The sequence below is a fragment of the Phaseolus vulgaris genome, chromosome 7, assembly GCF_000499845.2.
Source record: "Phaseolus vulgaris cultivar G19833 chromosome 7, P. vulgaris v2.0, whole genome shotgun sequence".
Taxonomy (NCBI): domain Eukaryota; kingdom Viridiplantae; phylum Streptophyta; class Magnoliopsida; order Fabales; family Fabaceae; genus Phaseolus; species Phaseolus vulgaris.
This window is the reverse complement of record NC_023753.2, coordinates 24365617-24391959: the sequence shown is the minus strand read 5'-3', so window position 1 is coordinate 24391959 and position 26343 is coordinate 24365617. Positions and strand designations below refer to the sequence as shown.

General features: G+C 33.6%; 2 protein-coding genes across 2 annotated transcripts; one reads left to right on the top strand and one right to left on the bottom strand.

The window, feature by feature from the left end:
- Positions 1 to 13788: 13788 nt before the first annotated feature.
- On the top strand, positions 13789 to 20654 carry LOC137828764 (ABC transporter B family member 1). Its single transcript, XM_068635449.1, has 10 exons — positions 13789 to 14714; positions 14811 to 14865; positions 14974 to 15149; positions 15367 to 15567; positions 15656 to 15915; positions 16052 to 16368; positions 16523 to 16746; positions 17881 to 18254; positions 18348 to 19062; positions 19148 to 20654. The coding sequence occupies exons 1-10, from the start codon at positions 14286 to 14288 to the stop codon at positions 20429 to 20431; spliced, it is 4035 nt and encodes a 1344-aa protein (XP_068491550.1). The 5' UTR covers positions 13789 to 14285; the 3' UTR covers positions 20432 to 20654.
- Positions 20655 to 25244: 4590 nt separating this feature from the next.
- LOC137828202 (uncharacterized) lies at positions 25245 to 26343 on the bottom strand. The gene is made up of 4 exons (XM_068634673.1): positions 26015 to 26343; positions 25839 to 25928; positions 25558 to 25596; positions 25245 to 25461 (listed from the first exon to the last, which is right to left on the bottom strand). Exons 1-4 carry the CDS (start codon positions 26090 to 26092, stop codon positions 25342 to 25344), a joined length of 327 nt encoding a protein of 108 aa, XP_068490774.1. The 5' UTR covers positions 26093 to 26343; the 3' UTR covers positions 25245 to 25341.

Genomic DNA, 26343 nt, shown 5'->3' with positions numbered 1-26343 from the left:
GTAGGAATTGTGATTATTTATTATTAAACTAAAATATCGAAAGAATACTATAATATTCCACCATCGGTTTTGGAAATTCATAAATCATCTTCTTACAAATTCTCGGGTCATCAACATTTATTAAGGATCTTGCATACTAGATTATATTGAATAGAGATATTGACATATAAACTTTGTTTTATCAATAATTTTTTTTAAGTTAAATATACTTTATAATATAATATTAAAGTCTATTTTACCGGTTGTTATTATTTATTGTAGTAATTGAGGCTTTAAAAACGAACAAAATTGATTTTTCAAGGCGTAAGTAATCACTATTCGTAAGGACTTATCCACGGTGTATTGCGCAAGTCCCCCTGGATACAACAGAAACTTTCCGGTAATGTCCGAGGATCAGAACTAGCAAGTTACTCTTAAAAGAGTAATACCCAATAAACCCAGAAAATTAATTATAAAGTAAAAGAAAATAAAATGGATAAAGAGTGATGCGGAGGAAGAGAAGAAGATGAACAGTGCACACACAGTGTCAAAATAAAGAAGAGAAGAAGTGTAAGTGAGAGATGCGTTTTTCTGAAGCAAATGGATGCGGTATTTATAAATGGAGAACCCACAACTACCGCAGTGTCAAACCCTAGTTGAGAGAGGTCACGACCGCCGAAGATGGAGGAAGATTTGCATGAAGGAAGGAGCCAACCACCCACGACTCTTGCAATGTTCTGCAACGTTATCAAGATTCCGCAAGACCAGCAGTGCGAAGGCGTGAACGATCCCAGTCGTGCGGTCACAATTCTCGATAGAGGGTCCTACGTCGCGCGACACTCTCGGCGTAGATCCAGTCTTTGCTGAACTTCCGCGATCTCCTCCAACGGTACTGAAGAACGTTAGGGTTTTTCCACAAACTCTGTTTTATTTTACAAAATCACACTCTGTTTTTTCGTTTATTATTTTGCAATACCACATTTTGTTTTACAACAATCCCCCACATATTGCAAAAGACAAAACATAGAGATAAAGAAAGAAAAAGAAGATTTTGGGTTCATCTAAGATGTAATGCATCAGATCTGGTATAACAAGCTATATGAACCAGTCTTAGATTGATGAACGTAACACATAGTGTAGTTGGTATAACAAGCTATATGAACCAAAACACTTAGTATGTGTTAGAGGTTTATCAATCACAATACACCCCCACATTACTTGTTGTTATCGTTGTGTTGCGCTACTAGGCCATGCGCGTGCCCAGTATTCATGAGTGCTATAGAGATCTTGCCAAGATCTCATACAAGCGCCCCACTTGACACTCATACAGGTGATTTCATCAAGCGTATGCTGCAAATCATACACCACCAATAAGGGATATGAAAATCATTAAAAACTTTGTAAATTGTTAAAACTCTTTTACCTCAGAATTTTAACCACAAAGTTTATCCTCTCGATAATGCAGTATCTAGCACTTTAACACACACCATAGGAATGGAAAAAATTGATTTTAAATCAATATTAGTGCTAGCAGAACTAACAAGTGACTTGTTTTTACCCATATGAACCTTATTCATGGGATCTCCAATCACAAGGGTTGGGTTTCCATCACTTGTTTATTTGCAAGTGGCTTAAGTCTCATTCCCCTTGATGTTTCTAAAATCAATTTTCTCCCTAGAGGTTTTGTCAGAGGATCTTCCAAATTCCATTATGACTTGACATAGTCAATAAAAATCATTCCACTCTTTAACCGCTGTTTCACCAAATTATGTCTCAATTGTATATGTCTATTCTTTCCATTGTAACTTTTATTTTTAGCTATAGCTATTGTCGATTGGCAATCACAATGCATTGATACAGATGGGGTTGGTTTCATTCCTAACGGAATGTTTGCTAAGAAGTTTTTCAACCACTCAGCTTCACTACCAGCCATTTCTATAGCAACAAACTCAGATTCCATTGTTGATCTTGCAATAATAGTTTGGTTGGCTGACCTCCATGTAACTGCACCATCCCCAAGTGTAAATACATAACCACTAGTAGACTTTGTCTCATATGAATCAGAGATCTAGTTAGGATCATTGTACCTTTCGAGCACGACGAGAAATCCACTATATTCAATGGCATAATTCATTTTACCTCTAAAGTATTTCATGAGTCTCGCAAGTGCATCCCAATGATCCTGACTAGGACATTGAGTATATCTACTCAATCTACCTACTGCATAAGCAATATCTGGTCTAGAAAAGCTCATTAAATGCAATAAGCTCCCAATTATTTAGGCATACTGAGTTTGAGAAATAGATTCTCCTCTGTTCTTCTTTAATTTAGAGTTAGCATCATAAGGGGTGCTTACTGACTTAAAGTCATAGTAACCAAACTTTCTTAAAAAGTTTCTCAGTGTATTTTTCTTGGGATAGCAATATACTATCTCCCTTCCTTATGATTTTAACTCCATAAACACTTGTTTCACCCATGTCTTTCATCTCAAACTTATATCCAAGAAAAAAAAATTAAAACAATATCATTACATGTACCAAAAATTAGCATGTGTCATCCACATACAAACATATAATGACACATTCACCATTTTCAGATCTAGAATATACACATTTATCAACATCATTGGTAGAAAAACCTTCACAAAGTAAAACATTATCAAGTTTTTCATGCCATTGTTTTGGTGCTTGTTTCAAACCATACAAAGATTTTAAAAGTTTGCATACTTTTTCCTTTTGACCTGGAACTACACATCCTTCAGGTTGAGTCATATAAATTTCCTCTTCTAGTTCACCAGTCAAAAAGGTTGTTTTAACATCCATTTGGTGAATTAGTAACTTATGGATAAATGCTAAGGCTAACAACACACGGATAGAGGAAATCCTAGTAACAAGGGAAAAAGTATCAAAGTAATTTATGTTATGTTTTTGAGTAAAACCTTTAACTACTAATCTTGTCTTATATTTCTCTATGGATCCATCAGGATGATAGTTCTTCTTAAAGATCCACTTACAACCAATGGTTTTTGCTCCTTTAGGCAGATCTACTAAGGTCCATGTATTATTTTTCATAATTGAATCAAGTTCAATTTTAATGGCCTTATCCCAATATTTAGCATCAAGAGCACTAGTAGCTTCTAAAAAAACTTATTGAATCATTCTCAACTAGATAAGTGTAAAAGTCATCCCCAAATGAGGTTTCCTTTCTCTGTCTTTTATTTCTCCTAACATCCTCACTCAAGGCATCACTAGCACTATCTATAGGTTGTTCAGATGTACCACTACTCTTTAGAGGAAAGATGTGTTCAAAGAACTCAGCATTTTTCGTCTCTACTATAGTGTTACGTTCAGTTATATCACTATTAAGAACCGAAAACCTATAGGCAACATTATGTTCTGCATATCCTAAGAACATACAATCAGATGTTTTAGAGCCTATTTTCCTTTTCTTAGGATCAGGTAACATCACTTTAGCTAAACACCCCTACACTCTTAGGTATTTCAGATTAGGTTGATAACTTTTCCACAACTCATAGGGTGTTTTCCCAGTTTTCCTATGTGGTATCCTATTTTTCAAAAAACACGAAATAAGCAGAGATTCACCCTATAAATTTTTAGGAGCACTAGAACTAATAAGCATGGCATTCATCATTTCTTTAAGAGTCCTATTTTTCCTTTCAGTTACTCCATTAGAGTCAGGTGAATTCGGTGGGGGTTACTTCATGAATAATACCTTCTTTTACACAATAATAATTAAATATAACATATTTACCACCTCTATCTGATCTGATTCTTTTAATTTTCTTATTCAATTGATTGTCTACTTTCGCTTTATAAGGTAAGAACATGTCAAAAGCTTCATCCTTATGTTTAATTAAATACACTTTGGTGTATCTAGAAAAATCATTTATAAAAGTTACAAAATAATTTTTACCACCTCTAGACATAGTTTGATTTAAATCAGCAAGGTCGATATGAATTAAACCAAGAAGTTCAGTTTGACGTTCTACAGAGTGACATGTTTTCTTCGTTATTTTAGATTCTACGCATACATCACATTTACTATTTGATGGTCATGCATGTTGATTAATCCTAGTCGTTGCAATTGATAAGTGCCTAATTTCAGTAATATTTCATATTAAAATATAGGCACTTTTGAGGATTTTTTGCTAATTTACATATAAAATAATCCTTAATTTATGAATTTATACCTTTTTATATTTTTTATGATCTTTATTTGAATAAGAGTATTTTATTCCCAAATTTGGTGTTAATTGCAGATTTCTTAGGAAGATTGGAGATTTGGATTTAAGATGAATGATTTGAGCTAAAAAGATAAAGATAGAAGGTCCCAGAATGAAAAAAGATGCAAAGAAAGGTTGAGCTTTTTTTATGTTTTATCATTTAGCCCATTAGCACGACACATGAAGCAACCTAACCCTAGAAAACTAGGATAAATAGAGGGCTAGAGGCTCAACCCTAGTGTGCCAGATTGAGAGAAAAACACCATAGAGTGAATTGTAACCCAATTGGGAGAATGGAAGGTGCTAGAAGTATGCGTGGCTAATTCTACCCTTTGGGATTGGGAATAGCCTGCTCAAACTCTTGTGTATTGATGTGATATTTTATATATTAATATTCGGTTCTTAATTGATTATTGGTATTGTTGTTTTACTTTTAACTCTCTGTGACAAATTGAGAATCTTAAATCTGATCGAGAGGTCTTTTTAGGGTTCATACCTAAACATAAATACTTAGCATATTTGAGTGCTAGAGATAGACTTGAAATGTTAATTGCCATTAACGTCTGAGTGTGATTTCTAAGTTGTTTTTATAAGCATGCGAGAGATCGATATTTAGGAAACATTCTTAAGAATTTTATATGCGAGAGATCGATATAAATGAATTTTCTACGAGCATCAATTTCAATCAAAGAACTTATTATAAACATGCTAATCAAAATACATGAGAGTGGAAGAGATGAAACCTAATCCCTATTTTTCCAATTGAAGCAAACTAACTCTTTGTTTGTTTTCTTTTTATTGTTATGTTGTTATATTTAGCGAATATTGTACTCGATAACTCATTGTTCCTTGTGGGATCGATATCCGTCCTTAGGGACAATTATTACTTCTGACAAACGCGGTGCACTTGCCGTAAAAAGTCATTAGCAATTTCATAACATACGAAGAATTCACATGTCCTAATCTAGCATGTCATATATCATACGAGTCAACAATATAAGCAGAAGATTCAGTTTCATTCATAACTTCAAAAATGTTCAATACAAAAAGACCTTGATCACAATATCCCTTCCCCACAAAACATTGTTTTTTGTCATAACAATCTTGTCAGATTCAAATGACACTTTAACCCCAACTTTGCTTAGCAATGCCACAGAGATCAAATTAACTCTAATTGATGGCACATGTAGCACATCACTCAAAGCCAGAGTTTTACCAGTTGTGAGCTTCAGAAAAAAATTTCCTTTTCCTAGAGCAAGAGTTGCCCTGGAGTCACCGAGATAAACTTGTTCTTCTCCATCCCCCACACTTGTGTAGGAGGTAAACACATTTCTGTTTGCACAGATGTGTCTGGTAGCCCTAGAGTCTACCACCCATTTGCTCACATTTATCACAAGATTTACTTGTGAAACGACTGCCACAATTGTATCTTCCCCTTGCTAGACTTTCCTTAGGAGGATAGTCGTTTTTCGCCCTATGTTTGCACTGAGGTGCATAATGGTCCGACTTTCCACAGACAACGCAATTACCTTTTTTCTTGAAAGTGAGGTTATTTCCATTAGGACGAGAGAATTTATTATTATATTTCTTTTTATGATCAGATTTTTTCTCGTACCTTTTTGGAGCTGGTTTGTCTTCTACTACATTTGCTTTGGCAAACAAAGTTTTGGCCTTTGCAACAGCGCACTCCTTCCTGTTTGTGTCTTGAATGATGATGTGGGTGATCAAATCTAATAGTGACATCTGTTTGTGTATGTGCTTCAGTTGTTGTTTGTAATCCGTCTAAGATTATGGAAACTTTTCGATCAAGAGTTCGGACACAAATTCATCCAGCAAGGTTATCCTTTTAGTTTTGATATCTTCAAGCAACTTGTGATATTCGTTTATCTGGATTTTGATGTCTTTGCCTTCGATCATCTCCCAGCGGTAGTAGTTTCCGATTACGAACCTTTGTCTAACGATATCTTCGGCAGTGTATTTGAGAAAAAGAGAATCCCAAATATCTTTTGCATTCTTATAAGAAGCATAGACATCGAACATATCGTTAGATAACACACTAAGTAAGGTGTGATGACATACATTATTTGCATGGATCCAATCATCAACTTGTTTCGCAGTCGTGCTTGAGTCAGGTTTAGAAGTTGTAAGTGTAAGAGCAACTCCATACATGTCCAATAGGATGGACACACGTTCTTGCCAACGTCGGAAATTCTGACCTATGCAGACTTCAATTTTCGAGACATCCGAAAATGGTTTCGTAAAAATGATTTGCGTTGGGAAAACAACATTTGACGTTTCTAGAGCAGTGTTGTTATTGTTGTTTGTATTTTCAACCATAAGTCCTTATGATTGTAATAAATGAGGCTTTAAAAACAAACAAAATTGATTTCCTAAGGCGTGAGTAATCACTGTCTGTAAGGACTTATATGCAGTGTATTACGCAAGTCCCCCTGGATACAATAGAAACTTCCCAGTAATGTCCGAGGATCATAACTAGCGAGTTACTCTTAAAAGAGTAATACCCAATAATCCCAGAAAATTAATTATGAAGTAAAAGAAAATAAAATGGATAAAGAGTGATGCAGAGGAAGAGAAGAAGATGAACAGTGCACACGCAGTGTCAAAATGAAAAAGAGAAGAAGTGTGAGTGAGAGATGCGTTTTTCTGAAGCAAAGGGATGCGGTATTTATAGATGGAGAACCCACAACTACCGCAGTGTCAAACCCTAGTTGAGAGAGGTCACGGCCGCCGAAGATGGAGGAAGATTTGCATGAAGGAAGGAGCCAACCACCCACGACCCTTGCAACGTTATCAAGATTCCGCAAGACCAGTAGTGCGGAGGCGTGAACGATCACAGTCGTGCGGCCACGATTCTCGGTGGAGGGGCGAACATCGCGCGACACTCTCGATGTAGATCTAGTCTTTGTTGAACTTCCGTGATCTCCTCCAACGACACCGAAAAACATTAGAGTTTTTCCACAAACTCTGTTATGTTTTACAAAATCACACTCTGTTTATTATTTTGCAGTAAAATAGTTTATAATATATAATTGTATGTAAATTGTTATGAAATAAATCTAAAAGAGTGAGTTAAATTTAAAATAAATTTTAATCCATGTAGTTGCAAAATTAATGTTAGCACAAAAGTATTCACATCACATAATCAACACATTTAAGTAGCAGCATGTCATCTCATTAATTTCCTATTTAAATGTACAAAGAGGTATGTAGAAGTAATGACAACAAAGACTTAAAGACAAAAGAAATGCTTAATTAACGTCACGAAAGCACCTCTTTTCGCGAAAGAAAATTTGAAGAAGGTACTTGAGTATATTTATGTTAACTTTGGCACGAGAAGAGAAACCCCATTATGTACATCATCACCTATTCAGAAATAAACAACCATAATTTGTTCTCCCTCTTTTTGACTTTCAATGTGTCATTATTTCTTTATCCCCAATATTAGCTTATTATAAGCCAATATGGTACTAAATTGAGTAAAAATATGGAATACTACATGCCAAATTCAATTGTGTATTTTCATGGAAGTTTGATCACACACCCTTCTACTTTGAACTCAATCTTTTTCGAACTAAATATGAACATCCATATGTATATGATTGTTTCCACATTTATTCCCTTCTCATTCAATGCTACCAATCTCGTGCCTGTATATAATTAAGAGATTATTTTAGTTGTCTCAAGGTTTGCGTAAGAATTAATAAATACTATTAAAAAAATCATTAAAAAATAAATAATTTAAAAAATAATAATTAATTATTATATTAATTAAATATTATTTTATAAATTAAAAAATATTGATATTTAAAATAATTTCTATTATCAATAAAAGTTTATAACTTAATTTTTAAATTATTATCTAACATTTACTAGTAATTTCAACTACTAATTATATTTTAATTATAAATTAATTTTATAATAACTAATTTAAAATATATAAAATAATTGGTAATTAAAACATAACTAATTTTGAAAAATAATTTATAATTTTTTAATTGATTGTTAGTAAAAGAATATATTCTTAAAAAGAAAATATTTTATTTTATTTTTGTGACTTAGATTTTTAAATTTTTTATAGTATATCAACATATGCCAACAGAAAATTTTTATAATATTTAAATTTATAATTTATAATTGTGAATATGAACTTATAATAGAAATGCTTTTAAGATTTTCTTTTCTTGACTCTTTTAATATACATTATATATGAAAATTATTAAATTAATAATTAAAATTTTGGTAGTTAATTAAATATAAATTTATAAATTTTTATTAATAATATTAATTACTAATAACTATTTAATTTATAAAATAATATTTAATTTAGTTAATATAATAATTAATTATTTTTTATTTTTAAAATTAGTTTTTATTTAATAATTTCTTAAAAGTGATATATATATATTTTAATGTTAGATTAATTTGAATATATACTACTTTTAATCATTAACAATGTTCTTTGAAAAGCTATAAAAAAATCATTTAAAAATTAAATTAAATATAGCGGACTAAATAAGACGGACTATTAAGAATATTTAACTAAATAAATAAAAAGAAAATAATGATAATTTGAGATGGTTGAAATAATAATTTGACCAAATTATAAGTGGTATGCTAAATTTAAAGAAGAAATGAAAGTTCGAAAAGAAATAGGAAAAAGATAGTTTAACATCTTCTTTTTATACAACCAGTTATTAATCATGTTTACAAATAAATACTAAATGAGATTATGCTAAGAAAAACAATAATAAAAACAGTTATAAAATGATTATACATGATAAGACAATTGAAATTTGTTGATATCTGTGAATTTAGCTTTTTTATCCACATTCTTGACTTACCTATTAAGAATTTTGTTTCAGACTGAACACACTGGTTCAGTTTTTTATTTTGGTTTTGTTTTCCCCTTTCTATACTCACTCATTGGGTCATGTCAAAATCACCATGTCATGACTTGTGATCATAGAATACGTTTTCTTCTCCTACAAAATATTTTCTCTGTCTATTCTACCAATCTCTTCCTGTTAAATCAATCATTCACTGCCACCTTCATCTACCTTCCTCTTCTTCTTACTAACTTTTATCTTTCTCTAAATTACATATTATTCCATCATACTCTTTTTCTGTAATTTCAAAATGTAGCTTTTAGAAAATTCATAACTTTAGTATATATATTATTACTGAAAATTTCACTCTTTTATCAAAATTAATTAATAATATAATCTCTTTTACTAAATTGATAATATGGATCAATATAAATTATATGAATAATAAATTGCATGTCATTAGTCTAAATTAGTATATTGAAAGAATTAACATGTAACATGTGATACAAGCTATGAAACTCAACTCAGATTATAATGTGTTGGTGTTCTACACACCTATCGCGCACATGGATCCTGGTAAAACATTCGTAAGACATATATTGATAAACTATCTAATTTTAAAAAAAATTATTAGATTTCTAACAATTTTAACATGGTTCTAATTCAATTTTAAAATAAGAAATACATTAATTTTCAAAAAACTCAAATTTATTGTATAAAATTTTATTATAATTATAAAAATAAAAAATAAATTCTTTTGAACCAGTCATAAAAAATATATTTTTTTTCAAAAAAATTGAAACATATTTATCAATTTATACAACTCATAATTATATAATATATAGATTTGTGTCTCGGTATCCTATATTTTAGAGATTATACATATCTTCTATCCGTGTCTGTATTGGTGTCGTCCGTGTCCGTATCAGTATTCGTGTCAGTATCGGTGTTACATAGGATATAAATATATCATAAATTTGATGAAAAAATGATATTAATTTATTTTAAAAAACTAAAACTAAATTAAAAATAGTCTAACAAAATTGAGAAAAAAATAGTTTAAAGAAAAAAAAAGTTATTAAACCTAGATACCGTAAAATGTAGCTGTTATTTATAGCTAAAAAGACAGTTCCAGTTTGAGATTCTAAGGATAAATTTGAGGTAGGACATTTGCCCTAGGGTGGAGGGCACTGCGAAGAATAATACAATAAATCCTTTTTATCTGTGTACGGCAAACGTGAAATGTGAGAAAGAAATCCAACTCCAACCTTTTCTCTGTGCCCTCCACAGTAATTACTGTATTTTTCTATTCAATTTTCATAATTAATTCATATACTTTCTCAGAAGCTGCTTTATTTATTTATTTATCCTAGTACATCGATCTAATTATTGACATGATGCTACTGACTATGATATATTTTTTAATTCAAGTTTATTGAATTTAAGTATTAAACGGTGTCAGAAAATTCAGAGTCAAAGCGTGATGCAATGTAAGATAGTCTATGAAACAGTAATTAGTTTAATTTTTTAAGCTTAATCATGATTAATGTTTACAACATTTTTAATTGTTCTCTGACTTAGATAGTTATCCCTTAAACAAATCATTCAATTATAAGGAATCAAATTTCGAAGGAATCCCCAGATATGTCCACGATTGCCTCACAATTCTGTTGAATCCGATACTTTGATTTAAGGGTTTAAGCCACATTTTTAGCAAGTGAACTAAAGTTTTTAACACTTTTTTTTCATATTATTTCTCAATATCTAGTATAGAATATAAACCAAGTTTTTTTAAAACATATTAAGTGTTTTATTTTTTTTAGAAAAATATTTTTTCTTCATAAAAAAACAATTTAATCAAATTTTCTAATAAATTAAAAGGTTTTTTTTCACTACAAAAGTTTATTTTTATTTTTCGGAATAGAAAAAATTTAAATTATTTTTAAATAGAAAATCTTTTGGATAGTAACGTTTAAAAAGTATATTATAAATTTCACAATTTTAAAGTATTTTCTGAATTATACTATCTAAAGTTACATTCTATATTATATAATTTAAAAATACATTAGAAATTATATAATTCAAAATTAAAATATATTCTAAACTATATAATCTAAAAACATATTCCATATTACATCATGTAAAAATGTATCAGAGATGATATAAATTATAATACATTCTAGATCAAAATATATTTTAAATTATATAATCTAAAATCAAAATTTTGTGGTGCAGGTTAAGCTACCATTGAGTTTTTTTAAAAAAATTTGAAGCTCTTAGTGAGTATATGCTCAAGTTCAAATAAGGGAAGATGGTTTAAATTTTTAATAGAACTTTAGGCTAGAAGATCTGGATGTAGGGGTGACGTGGTCACCAATTCCAAATTTTGTTTGCAGGAATGATTGTTTATGAGTAATGCAGAATATTGTTTGAGATAAAATGTGAATATGTTGATTTTGATATGGATGATTTATGGTAGATGCTTTTGCTTGAATCTAAAAAATTGGTTGATTTATATAGTTGATATAATGTAAGTTACTTTTGAAGTGAAATGAGTTATTGAATTGTTTTTGTGTGACTATGAATGATGAAATTAGGCATAATTATGCATATTTATCTGCATATCTCGCTCAGGCGAGCTAATTCTCGCTCAAGCGAGAATAAAATGGAAAGATGGGGTGATCTCAGGTCCTTTCTTGCTCTAGCGAAAAGGAATCTCGCTCAAGCAATACCTAGGATGAAAATTTGGGTGCTCTCGGGTTCAATCTCGCTAAAGCGAGAGAGTTTTCGCTTGAGCGAAAATGGGTCTCGCTCAAGCTAGACTCTTTGTAAAAAAAATAATTAGTTTTTGCTTTTCAAAGCCTAGTGTATTATTGCTTGTTGGTTTTAAGTGAAAATTCTAAATTTTATTTATAAATATAACTAAATGAACTTAATTATATGTTTAAGTGAATTTTGAGATATTTGGATTGTTTAGAAAAGTTTAAAATATGATGTGATTGAATGGTGCATTGATGTGTTACATGAGATATGGAATGACGTGAAAGTGTGATCAAGATATAGTATTTTCAGGAAAGGAAATATTGTGTTGAGATTGTTATTGGGGTGTATTGATCTGTACGTGTCCTGTGAATGAAATGATCCTGACTCTATTGATATAATGGAATCATATACATGAAGTTATTCAGTTGGTGAGAGTCAAAGGAGGTCTATTTGGCTGAGTTTGAGGTTTGAAAGAACTGATAAGAGCATATCAAATGGATTTATCCTATCATATGAGATTATGAGACATTGAGATGACTATGCGCATGGCTGTGTGGATTTCACAATGAGTAGTATGATAGGTGCAGGTCTCATGATGCTAAGTTAAATACACGAGTCTTTCAGAAGTAAAGTCAAGTGTTTATGTGTTGTGAGTCAGTAGAAGTCTGACATGAGAAAGATGAATCGTGAAATTTTGATATACACTTTATGGTTATGTGAAAATGCACGAGCATTGTTGACTTTAAGTGAATATTAAAAATTTTATTTATATTAGAAGTTTGTAAAAAATAACTAGCTTACCCTTTTCTTTGTTTTGTGGTTGTTTTTTTTAATGTGTGATGATCGTGTATTTACACGATAGCAGATAATGTTACAAGTGATAGAACTCCTCGGTGAGAAGTTGGAGGATGAAAATATTTTATTTTTTAAAAAATATTTTGTTTTAAACCTTTATGTATATATTTAAAATTCATATGAAAAAGATATATTTTTTAAAATATTGTATGAAAGAGTTATAAATATATTGCATATTTTAGTAACTAGATGTGGGAGAATGTAAGTGGAATATAAGGATGTTACATATTTCAAGTTATTCTCAATTATACCGTTCAAAACATATTTTTAAAATTCAAAATATATTTCTAAATCATACAATTTAAAAATCTAACAAATAAATAATTTAAATTTTTCCAAAATTCTAACCCTTCATGAAAATGCATAAATAAACATAAGGGAAGGGAAAAAAAAAAAAGCCTAAACTATGTTCCATCTCAAACTAATATAGGAATTGCTTTTAAACTTTCACATTTCCATTGATATTTATAATTTTCACTTTTGCATGAACCCAAAAGTATTTTGAATAACAAACTATTTTATTTTATTACCATACTCAAATAAGTTATTAATATACTATTTTTTAAAATCAAACTTAAATTTACAACTTTTTTTTGTCCAAGCATATGTTTACCAATTTTAATCTACAGAATGCACAAATGATATGCTGGAAAGGAAATAACAGAATTTTTTTTACAAAGAACAATTTTAAACTGGTTTGTTTTGGTAAGAAAAAAAATAAAGAAGAATTACAAATATTTACTCTTTTATATTTGTTTTCATTTTTTTATTTAAATATCTTTTTTTTTTCTTCAGTCAAACATCTCCTATTTTGACCATCTTTTCTATTTCAATGTATTTTATTTCACTCTACTTTGGTGAACAGGATCTAATAGATGCTACTAAGATTCTTTAAACACTGTTCAAAGGATGATTCTTCAAAATAATATATTCCCACACAGAAGAGAATTTCTGGATTAGGACAAGCAAGTTGAGTGGAAGGCCTTAAGAAATGGAAATGTATGATAATCACTTATTTAAGATCGAACAGTTAAAGAAATAGTTTTCTTCCTCTGGTTTGAATCTGTTCCCAGTTAAAAACCCATCTTCAAGTTTTCACACAGTGTTTTTTGTCGGGAGGAAAACCACTCTCTTTCTCTCTCTTTTTTGTCGGGAAGAAAACCACTCTCCTTCTCTCTCCATGACTCAAAAAACTTCCCTTCTAGGTCCTCACCACATGTCACTTTCCAAGTTTTCTTTTCTTCACAGAAGAAGCAAACTGAACATTAACCCACTGAAACACCACCTATTCCCTCTCTTAAGATAAGACTAACACACAACACAGCACTACTACTAAATACCAACACCAACGTTAATGTTCAACAATATACTGTTTCTATTCCCGTCATAGACAACAAGGAGAATGAAAAACAACTACAGAGAGAGAAAGAGTTGCAAATCAGAATAAAAAGAATAGAAGAAAAAAAAGGGTGGCAGCAGAAGCACGAGCTCAATAGAAGCCAGGTAGAAGAATAGTGTGAGATAATAAAGAAAAGGCAGTGGGGAGGTCTTCTTTTCATAATACGTAAAGCTGAGGAATTGAAGTTTGAGTTTCACTCATGTCACAGAATTCTGAGGAGATAAAGACAGTTGAACAGTGGAGATGGTCTGAAATGCAAGGCCTTGAGCTTATGTCCTCTTCTGCTCCTGTTTCTGACTCACATGAATCCAACCCAACATTGGAAGAGAAAAGAGAAGAAAGGGTAATGGAGGAGGCTTCAGTGGCCAAGAAGGATGCTGCTTCTAATGGTACTTTTAGTAGTGGTGGCGGTGGGGATAAGAAGGGTGAGAGCATTTCTTCTGTTCGGTTTGGTGAGCTTTTCAGATTTGCTGATGGATTGGATTACATTTTAATGGCAATTGGAACGGTTGGAGCATTTGTACATGGTTGCTCCTTGCCACTCTTTCTTCGTTTCTTCGCTGATCTTGTGAATTCATTTGGTTCCAATGCGAATAACTTGGACAAGATGACTCAGGAAGTGGTGAAGGTAATGATATTACAATAACAAACTAAGCATGATTTGGCGTTTGATGGTTTAGGTGGTTTTTGAGAATTGGAGTTCTTTGTGGTTTTATATTTGCAGTATGCGTTTTATTTCCTGGTGGTGGGGGCTGCCATATGGGCATCCTCCTGGGCAGGTAAATTTCACTCTAAATTTTTAACTTTCGCTCTAAATTTGGATTTTTTGTTTTTGGAATTTTGGAGGTTGCGTGAATGTGGAAAGAGGTTTGGTTTTGTTGCTGCAGAGATATCGTGCTGGATGTGGACAGGTGAGAGGCAATCAACGAGATTGAGGATCAGGTATCTGGAAGCAGCGTTGGACCAGGACATTCAATTCTTTGATACTGAGGTTCGAACATCCGATGTTGTCTTTGCCATTAACAGTGATGCTGTCATGGTACAGGATGCCATGAGCGAGAAGGTGAAGCACAAAAACGCTTGGTTTTTGCATTGGATTAGACTAGTTTTTGGGTGCCCAGGGTATTCTCAACGGAGAGACATGAACTATTTTTTCGAGATACAGAGTTCATCTCTGACCACGTATATATAAAGGATATGTTTATCTTTGAACCATATATTACCTTGATGATTTGATTATTGTTTAATATGGTTACTGATTCTGGTTGCTTTGTGTGCAGTTGGGTAATTTCATTCACTACATGGCTACATTTGTTTCTGGATTTGTTGTGGGTTTCACTGCGGTATGGCAATTGGCACTGGTTACCCTCGCTGTGGTCCCTATAATTGCAGTAATCGGAGGCATTCACACCACCACCTTGGCCAAGTTATCTAGTAAAAGCCAGGACTCTCTTTCTCTAGCTGGTAACATTGTGGAACAGGTGAGACTTAAGGGACCCGACCCCAATCATTATGTTGGTCTGTGTTTTTTTGTATCTGGGTGGTGTTGATGTTGGGCTAAATTTGCAGACAGTTGTTCAAATTCGAGTGGTTTTGGCTTTTGTTGGGGAGAGTAGAGCATTGCAGGCCTATTCCTCTTCGTTGAGGACTGCACAGAAGATTGGCTACAGGACTGGATTTGCAAAGGGAATGGGATTGGGGGCCACTTACTTTGTTGTTTTCTGTTGCTATGCTCTTTTGCTTTGGTATGGTGGCTATTTGGTTAGGCACCACTACACCAACGGAGGACTTGCCATTGCTACCATGTTTTCTGTTATGATTGGTGGACTGTGAGTACTGTTTCCGCCGCTTTTTCATGTTTTAGCAAATTTTAGTCGTTAAACTGTTCAACCTTAGTGATTGAGAATTTCATCCACACATGACTCCTCTTCACCTGGTGAGATAAGACTTTTTGTTGTGTTGTAGGGCTTTAGGACAGTCTGCACCTAGCATGGCTGCATTTACAAAGGCCAGAGTTGCTGCTGCAAAGATTTTTCGTGTGATAGATCACAAGCCGGGTATAGACAGAAAGAGTGAATCAGGTTTGGAGTTAGAGAGTGTTACAGGACTAGTAGAGTTGAGAAATGTCGGTTTTTCATACCCCTCGAGGCCAGAGGTTACCATCCTCAACAATTTTTCATTGAGTGTACCTGCTGGCAAGACCATTGCTCTAGTAGGGAGCAGTGGATCAGGAAAGAGCACAGTTGTGTCCCTCATTGAGAGATTCTATGATCCTTCTTCAGGTAATACTGTGAACTCATTCAGTCTTTGAAGATCAACAAGATTAGACATTGAATTTGTTAATTGAGAGGCTGAAATCGGACTACTGCAGTTGTGGTAGTAAACAGTTAATGATATAATAATTTGATCTGTGTGCCTAACTACACTGTTTTGCAGGAGAAGTAATGCTAGATGGGCATGATGTTAAGACATTGAAGCTTAGATGGTTGAGACAACAAATAGGATTAGTGAGCCAGGAGCCTGCTTTGTTTGCTACCACAATTAGAGAAAACATACTCTTGGGTAGGCCTGATGCAGATCAGGTTGAGATTGAAGAAGCTGCCAGAGTGGCCAATGCTCACTCCTTTATCATCAAACTTCCCCAAGGTTATGAAACTCAGGTAAGACAATTTAATTTAGACCACTATTGCTTTGTGAATGAAGTTGGTCCGGTAAATATGCATATTTGTGATGGTGGTTGATCTTGATCATAACTCATCAACAACCGCTGTAAAATCAGTCACATCTTTCACATCATTCTTATCGAGCATGCCTTGTTTCCATCATTGCTAGTCACTTCGTATAAAATAATATATAACATTTTTCTGAGTGGTAAAATTGGAAAACAGAAATATAACGTATCATGTGTCACATAATTATTACAGTGGGTAACTAACTTTTCATGGGAAGAGGATAATGTCTCGAGAATTTATGGCAGTTGCGCTGGTACAAAGGGTAAAGCTTTGTAATAGTAAAATGTGAACCCCAAGTATCCGGATCTTGATTTTATAGCATATATCAATGTTAAAAATAAAATATATGCTAAACAGAAAATTTGGTAAGAAGAAAGAGACACGATGTATCATGTAATTATTATAATAGGTAACTAAACATTTGTATTGAAAGAGGATCATTTGTTAGACTTTATTGCTGTTGTTTAAGGTACAAGAGACGGGTAAAGCTTATCATAGTAAAATGTGAAACCCAAAAGCATACGGATCTGGTTTCTTGTTTTGTTGGACAATTTGGGAGTCTATAATTACAAACCTCCATTATTTTAGTTAGTACAGATTGATTTGGTCAACAAGCAAACCCACTATTTTTTAATCGAGTTTTTAAAAGTCAAAGCCATAAAGTGGCTGGTCATACAGTGCATTTTAAAAAGATCCAGAAGGTAACATGCTTAGGTCAACAATCCATGTGCGGGAATCCAGAGAAATTGACATTTATTGTTACTTGAAGCCAAAAACTATCAATGCTTGAGATGCCCAGAACATACAGAGAAAAAATAAGAATGAGGTCAAACTCAATTTGGAAAAAAGATTAATACTGTATGTTGAATTCAAACTCCTTATTAATTACAGAAGTAACCATAGAATAATTTATGATAATGCATATATTAAAAATAAACTGCTGTTAGATTTACAATAAGGTCTAGTGCTGGAAGGTCACCTTACCTTATTATAAGATATCAGTAACAGTTACAGTTGTTGAACCAGTATATGGTAAAAAATTCAAACTATGTGAAATTACAGGTAGGGGAGAGAGGCCTGCAACTTTCAGGAGGACAAAAGCAGAGAATAGCAATTGCAAGGGCAATGCTGAAAAACCCTGCAATTCTTCTCCTAGATGAGGCCACAAGTGCATTGGACTCAGAGTCAGAAAAGCTGGTTCAGGAGGCCCTTGATCGGTTCATGATTGGCAGAACAACTCTTGTAATTGCTCATCGTCTCTCCACTATTCGCAAAGCTGACCTTGTGGCCGTGCTTCAGCAAGGAAGTGTCACTGAAATTGGAACTCATGATGAGCTCTTTGCTAAAGGTGAAAATGGAGTCTATGCGAAGCTTATTCGGATGCAGGAGATGGCACATGAAACTTCCATGACTAATGCCAGAAAGAGTAGTGCTAGGTAGCTTTCACCAATATTGATCATAGGCCTTCTTTTAATACTCATATTACATATGTAATAGATGTTTTAAGATGAGGGTGTGTTATTTTTCAGGCCTTCAAGCGCCAGAAACTCTGTAAGCTCACCCATTATAACACGAAATTCTTCTTATGGGCGGTCACCGTACTCACGCAGACTATCTGACTTCTCTACATCTGATTTTAGTCTTTCCCTTGATGCATCACATTCAACTTACAGGCCTGAAAAGCTTGCCTTCAAAGATCAAGCTAGTTCCTTCTGGCGACTTGCAAAAATGAACTCCCCTGAATGGCTATATGCCTTAATTGGTTCTATAGGATCTGTTGTTTGTGGATCCCTTAGTGCATTTTTTGCGTATGTTCTTAGTGCTGTCCTCAGTGTTTATTACAATTCAAACCACAGACACATGATCCGAGAAATTGAAAAGTACTGTTACTTGTTGATTGGGCTATCATCGGCTGCTCTCCTCTTCAACACATTGCAGCACTCCTTCTGGGATATTGTTGGTGAAAATCTTACAAAACGAGTGAGGGAGAAAATGCTTACTGCAGTGCTTAAAAATGAAATGGCATGGTTTGATCAGGAGGAAAATGAAAGTGCTCGGATTGCAGCAAGGCTATCTCTTGATGCCAACAATGTCAGATCAGCCATCGGAGATCGGATTTCAGTAATTGTGCAGAACACTGCACTTATGCTAGTTGCCTGTACTGCAGGGTTTGTATTGCAATGGCGCCTTGCCCTTGTTCTTGTTGCCGTATTTCCGGTTGTTGTTGCAGCCACTGTTTTGCAGGTTTGCATTCTAACATTTCTTTCTGGCATGCTTAGTAATCCAATTCTCCACTAGCCACTTATTCTTTCCACTAAATGTTGAACAGAAAATGTTCATGACTGGTTTCTCTGGTGACCTAGAAGCTGCTCATGCCAAGGCCACTCAACTAGCAGGAGAGGCTATAGCCAATGTAAGGACAGTTGCTGCTTTTAATTCGGAAAAGAAAATTGTTGGCCTTTTCACATCCAACCTTGAAACTCCACTTCGGCGCTGCTTTTGGAAGGGACAGATTTCTGGAAGTGGATATGGAATAGCTCAGTTTGCACTCTATGCTTCCTATGCACTTGGTCTTTGGTATGCTTCTTGGCTTGTGAAGCACGGTATATCTGATTTTTCTAAAACAATCCAAGTTTTTATGGTTCTCATGGTCTCAGCTAATGGTGCTGCTGAAACTTTAACCCTGGCTCCTGACTTTATAAAGGGCGGTCGTGCCATGAGATCGGTCTTTGATCTTCTTGACCGAAGAACTGAGATTGAGCCTGATGATCCAGATGCTACACCTGTTCCCGATCACCTTCGCGGTGAAGTAGAACTTAAGCATGTTGACTTCTCTTATCCAACTAGACCAGATATGTCAGTTTTTCGCGACCTCAGCCTTCGTGCCAGGGCAGGTAAAACTCTTGCACTTGTAGGGCCTAGTGGCTGTGGTAAGAGTTCAGTCATTGCACTCATACAAAGATTTTATGATCCAACATCCGGGCGGGTCATGATTGATGGAAAGGACATAAGGAAATACAATCTCAAGTCTCTCAGAAGGCACATTGCTGTGGTGCCTCAGGAGCCATGCCTATTTGCTACTACTATTTATGAGAACATTGCTTATGGACATGACTCAGCTACTGAAGCCGAGATCATAGAGGCTGCAACTCTTGCCAATGCTCACAAGTTCATATCTTCTCTGCCTGATGGATTCAAGACATTTGTTGGTGAGAGGGGAGTTCAACTATCCGGGGGACAAAAGCAAAGAATAGCAATTGCTAGAGCTTTTGTGAGGAAGGCAGAACTTATGCTTCTTGATGAGGCAACAAGTGCACTTGATGTTGAATCTGAGAGGTCTGTTCAGGAGGCCTTAGACCGTGCCTGTGCAGGAAAAACAACTATCATTGTTGCACACAGGCTATCAACTATTAGGAATGCCAATCTGATTGCAGTGATGGATGATGGGAAGGTAGCAGAGCAAGGCTCCCATTCACAGCTGTTAAAGAATCACCCTGATGGGATCTATGCACGCATGATTCAGTTACAAAGGTTCACGAATAACCAAGTCATTGGGATGGCCTCAGGTTCAAGTTCTTCAGCAAGACCAAAAGATGATGAAAAAGAAGGCTAGCCAGCTAGCTATTCAAAAGAAAAGAAGGAGTATATGCCACACACCTATTATAATTGTTGGCATTTTTGTTTTGACATAGTATAGTTTGTGTACCTTCCCTCAGCTCCTCCCATTTAAGAATATACCTTCTTGTCTTTATCAATCTTAAAGGAAGAATTACAGGGTCAGATTAATAGAAGCAAATCTCTATGAATTACAAGGGCCTCCCTTTTTGGGTCTTCAATTTGTTCCCTTTGCATCGACAACTGCAATGAACACTTTCATTGAAATTGAATTTTTTTATGAAAGATAATAGTAGAAAACGCAAAGGATTTATTTGTGAACCATTTTGAATATATACACACACTTAAATGCTTACTAATCCAGCCAGAGAGAATATGTTAGAAATGGACTAGAAAAAATATATCGTGATCTCAGTACAACTAATGTATATATCTTATCGGTTACAGAATTCTAACTTGGCATTTGTAACATTCTAACGGAACTATTAATGAAAGCTTATTGTTTTTTTTTTAATTATAGTCAAAAGTCTTTTAAGAATATAAGGTTTTAATATATCTGTAGAGAATATACATAACAAAAAAAAGATTATATACGTAACATTTATTTTCAGATGAACCCTTATATATAATGTGAGTTAAATGAAGTGTGTGACTAGGTAGGTAATGTGGGTACAATAGATCGATACTAACGAATCCAAAATTACTATCATGAAAAATATAAATTTGGGTGTTATAAAGTAAGTGACTGGGTAATGAGTTTGTCAGGGAAACAGTCATTAATGTCAGGAACGATATCAATTTTTCTGTATGATTTTAGAAATTTTCACGTTAAAATAAACCCAAAAATGACTGCAATTAGACGTTGGATGTGGAAGATAACTCCTATTAATTTTCTGTCATTTTCCTCCACTGATATAGAGCAGTAGTGAGGGTGGTGGCCGTGAATTAAGATCACAGAGCTGGCATTTTTTATATTAAACTCTTTCACACATGTTGCAATCAACTACTTATCCTATCATGGCAGTCATAAATCTTCTGATTCTGAGGTCTCAACTGGGTGCATGTGCATATGCAACTTGTGGCTTGTAGGAAAATAACATTATTGACTTTGGATCATATGATTGCGTGCATGGCATGAAGGAAGATAAAACTGGTAATTGGACAAGGATCTAATGTGGGACGAGTTTGTGGACAAGCATGGGGCATAAAAGAAGGACAGGATGATGAGAAAATGACACAAGAAAAAGGACTTTGTTTTGCTGCTTAAGTAGGTCTTATCCGTTATGGGGACCAAACAGAAGAAAAATAATGATTCAACAAATGAATGGGCAAAGGCAGAGGAGGATCACCAAAGTCTCTTTCCCTACCTTCATGCCTTAATGGGTGGAAGCAAGATATATTTGTGTTGGTGTGTGAAGAAACAAAGCATGAAAGTTATTAGAATTGGCATGTATACAACACCTTCTCGTCTATTAATGGAAGTACCATCAATCAAACCGAATTGAGCAACCTCGTCTAGTCCATGATTGGAAGGCTACAAGGCCTCATTGACGGGCTCAGACTGTTGGGGAGAAATGTTGACTCCTATGATCTAATTGTTAAAATCCTCGGTATTCTTCCACCACAATATTGGAGGGCTCAGAAAATAGCACTCCGTGCTTCTAAGGATCCTAGAGGAGCTAGTTAGGATCCTGAATGTCATGAACAGGTGTTGCTCTGTGATGCTCAGAAAGTGAAAGGAAAGAGTGCAGCTCTTAGGCATGTTTGTCCTATTTATATCTCATAGGCAATGGTTATTTTACTAACCGTTGCCTAAAGTGACTCATGTAAAAGAACACAAAATGAAAGTATAGACGACAATTGTTGTGTAGACCGTTGCATATGCTGTTTTTCTGTATGACAAAAGACTCACAAAGACAATGATTATAGTCAAAATCGTTGTCTATAGTGTTTCATAGACTACATTTTTAATCAAAATCGTCACCCTTGTGAGAATTATTTTAGGTTCAATTTGTTTATTACGTTTCTTTCTCTTAGTTGACCTATATTGCTTAAAACCTCATCCATATTCAATAATAATGCAAAAAAATATATATAAATACTTATAAAACAATATATAATGAATCAGATGAAATTATAAAGTAATGTGTAAAGTCAAAATTTCTATACACTAAATCATATAAACCAAAACTAAAACTAACATATGATTTAACTATTTTGATTATCATCTATCCTAGAGTGTTATAGAATCTAATGAAATATGAGGTTATACAATGAGCATCATATAGTTAGACCATTTGAAGGGATCTATTTGTTTTTGGCATACATTAGGCTAAGCCCGTGCAATCATCTACACTTGCCACATTGTGTTCTTTAACAATATGAATATGTATAGAGGATACCATGTCATTTGTCTACATTTAGTACTTGATCTCCTTCGACTGAGCAATTAGATGTTCGATGGTTGCACTTTGCAAACTTTTTGGTAATGAATGTTGGTAAGACCACTCATTAATTAGAATGTGTTTTCAAATATATGAAGTGTTTCACTTAGATTCCACATCCTTATACATTCAGTTGGTTGGGGATGACCGTCTGGATGTCAAACCACCATTTACTTGGAAAAATGTTGGTATTGGGGATGATGACAACCAAGTAGAACATCAAGCTCTTGGAAGTGGATTTAAACTTAAGATTTATGCGCTTAGGTTTAGTTGTTTACTAGTATTTTAATCATTGTGGGAAATATGTCAAAGAATCACCTCAACGTTGCATAGGATGATTGATTAATGTAATGTGATCATGGAACCCCGACATGGGATGTGACACACTAAAAATGAGAATTGTTTACACTCAAATGTCAAGTGAGAGATGTAGAAGATGTGATGAAGCTATGTGATTTTTGAGATATTATTGTTATTTCTCTCACATTTATCAAATGTTATGTTTCTATCATATTTATCTAATGTTATTACGACCAGTGTTTACGATGTGGTTTAATTCAATCTTGAAATAAATAATCACTTAAATAAATACAATACAATTTAGTTTGGTTGAAACTAATTATGCAATCTCACCCGAACCAAATCAAACTAAACTTTTGCAACTTGGATTGGTTCCGTTTTACAATTTTAAAATAATTTTGCTACTTATTATTTGTTGAAGAACCATTCAATTTAAAAGTATTACTAATGAAAAAATTTAAAACAAAAACATCATATGTTATTTGTTATCATGCATTACAAGATTACTACCACAAATTCATAATAAATAGTGAACCTGAAAAGTCAATTATTGTTATACTACAATAATAAAGAAGACAGAGACTTAAAAAATCAAATGCAATTACATAACAGTACTATATTACAAGAAAAATTGTAATTAGCTTCCAAAAAAGTAAGGGACATTATTAATGTCCACAAATCCTACACAATTGAGACACAAAATTAAATATTAATTATAGTGTGGACAGAGAGGTTTTAAACGGACACTAAAATCATAAAAAAAAATAGTGTCTGCAAAAAAGACACAAACTATGTACTTATTAAAATAAAAAATAAATATTAAGTGTAGGTTTAGTCTACACTACAATTCGAAATTTAGTGCTCCAAATCCTACACAAAAAACCTTAAACCCACACTAAAATGGTAATATATATATATATATATATATATATATAATGATAAGGTAGTGTCCTAAATGGCACATAAGCTATACATTTATTAATATAAAAAATAAATATTAAGTATAGGTATAATTTATATTATAATTTTTTAAAAATTAAATTAATAAATTATATTTTATTTGAATTAGTTTCCCATAACCTATATAATATTAAACTATATTTATGGGACACTATCTTATTTAATGTGAATATTTTAATTTTAATGTGAATATTTTTGAAAAAAAAGAAGCGGTCCGAATTAGAATATAAAACGAAACAAATACTGTGCGCGCGCTCTCTGCGTGTTCTTCATTTGCACGTTCTTCATCATCTCCAGCTCTGTGCATATTTCTTCCCCTCGGTCACTGGTGTTGGAGGTGTTCGTGGTTAAGAGAGCGGCTTTCCTGGAAGTGAAACCCTAAATTTCTTCGACTTCAGAATGTGTTTTGTTTTTTCTTTTTTAGGGAAATGTTGGTAGAATGTTATGATTGTTTGTGATATTTCTCCAAGAATTTCCATGCATTGCTTTTCCGTGAGAGCAACCTAACGGATGCCTAGGCTTCTCCTTTTTGGAGCTTAATCAACATTCACATAAGGCTCACGGTGGGGTTTAGTCTGCAATTCAGACTCTCCTTAGGATTAGAGTTGAACGTTTCTTCACTAGCTTGTTTTTCTTGGTGGATTTGACATAATAGGAAGGTGAGGAGTGAGAGGAGGGAGAACTTTCTGAGAGAAAGTGTATTTGGGATTGCCACAACCATTTTGAAAGATATATCCCTTTTAGACTAAACCTATAGCAAAATAAAGTGTAGCAAAATAAAGTATAGCAAAATAATGTGTTTGAACATTGAATTTTCCTTTGAGAGAAGCCTGCTGAAAACTTGTCATCTTGCTTAATTTGGAGCACTGTTTTTTGAGAAGCTCAGCTTTGCCACAAAACATCTTATTAAAAACTAATAAATAATTTATTTACATTTTTCATTCAATGTAATTTTTTTCTCAAATCGTATCAGAACTAATAAAAACAATTAGGAGTTATTGTCCTACTGTAATCAGACACTTATTGGGTTAGTATGATATGATAGTGTTATTTTGTAATTTATCTTTCATGACTACTTGGATTAATTTGTATAGCATTCTGCGTAGCTTTCGTAATCATTTGCTTTTTTAAAAAAATTACATTGAAACAAGAATCGGATGCCATGTGGCATGTCAATTTCAAACATGACTATGAACAAAATACCCTAATGGGTTGTCAGGTTTGCCTGCTGTTCATATGGATCAATCCAACATTTGTCTTTCTTTGCTGCATCTTTCCATCTTTTACCGAAAACCTGCATTTCAATGTATGACTGCATCCTAACCTGCATGTATCATATTGCTTTGTCAAATAAGGGCAGCAAATGGAGCTAAATCTCCATAAAATCTGCATTATCCTCCTCTATAATTATGTTACTTACTTTAGCTCTAGCATTACCTCCAGAGGAGTCTGTTGGTGCCTGCAATCAAAGGACAAAAACCCTTATTAATCATTAGACTATCAGTAAAAAATCTAAACACAAGTAGATATACCAGGATTTACTATGATTTAATATGTTGTCAACTGGAACTAGAAGTAGTCAAGCATACAAATCTTAATATCAAGGAAGTTTATAGAGAATCGGCTTAAATTCAGACAAGATAGAAAACTGTGCGACTGTTATCATCAAGTTACACTACGTGTAGACATGAAATCACTTGCCTCATTGCCATTTGGGCCCCCAAGAGTAGGCAGACCCAGATGAACTATGTACTCAGAATCAACAACACCAACATTTTTCATTCGATCACCCTGAAATATGGCTGAGAGATGAATAAAAACCACACTGGAAGTACTTGGCATGATATGAATATGCTGTTGTGGAACAAGCAAGTTACCTGTGCACAATAGCCAAGTTGCCTATCCAGGCCCCAGGCATGGACTAAGTCATTCTGCAGATAGAAAGATGATTGCATGAATATGAATACATGACCGTAAAAGAAGAAACCATTCTGAATTCAAAAATTATATACTCACTCACTACTGAACAAAATAATAGCAGTAACTTTCCAACTATGTGTTAGAAAGTGAGTGAAGGAGATAGAATCAGGCAGTGAATCAACTAGCTAAATCCGTATTTGAAAACCAAGGGAATGAAATAAACAGCAAGGGTTGTTGTGATTAAAACAACAAAACTCAAGAAAGAGGTTGTTTTGAATTTTATCAT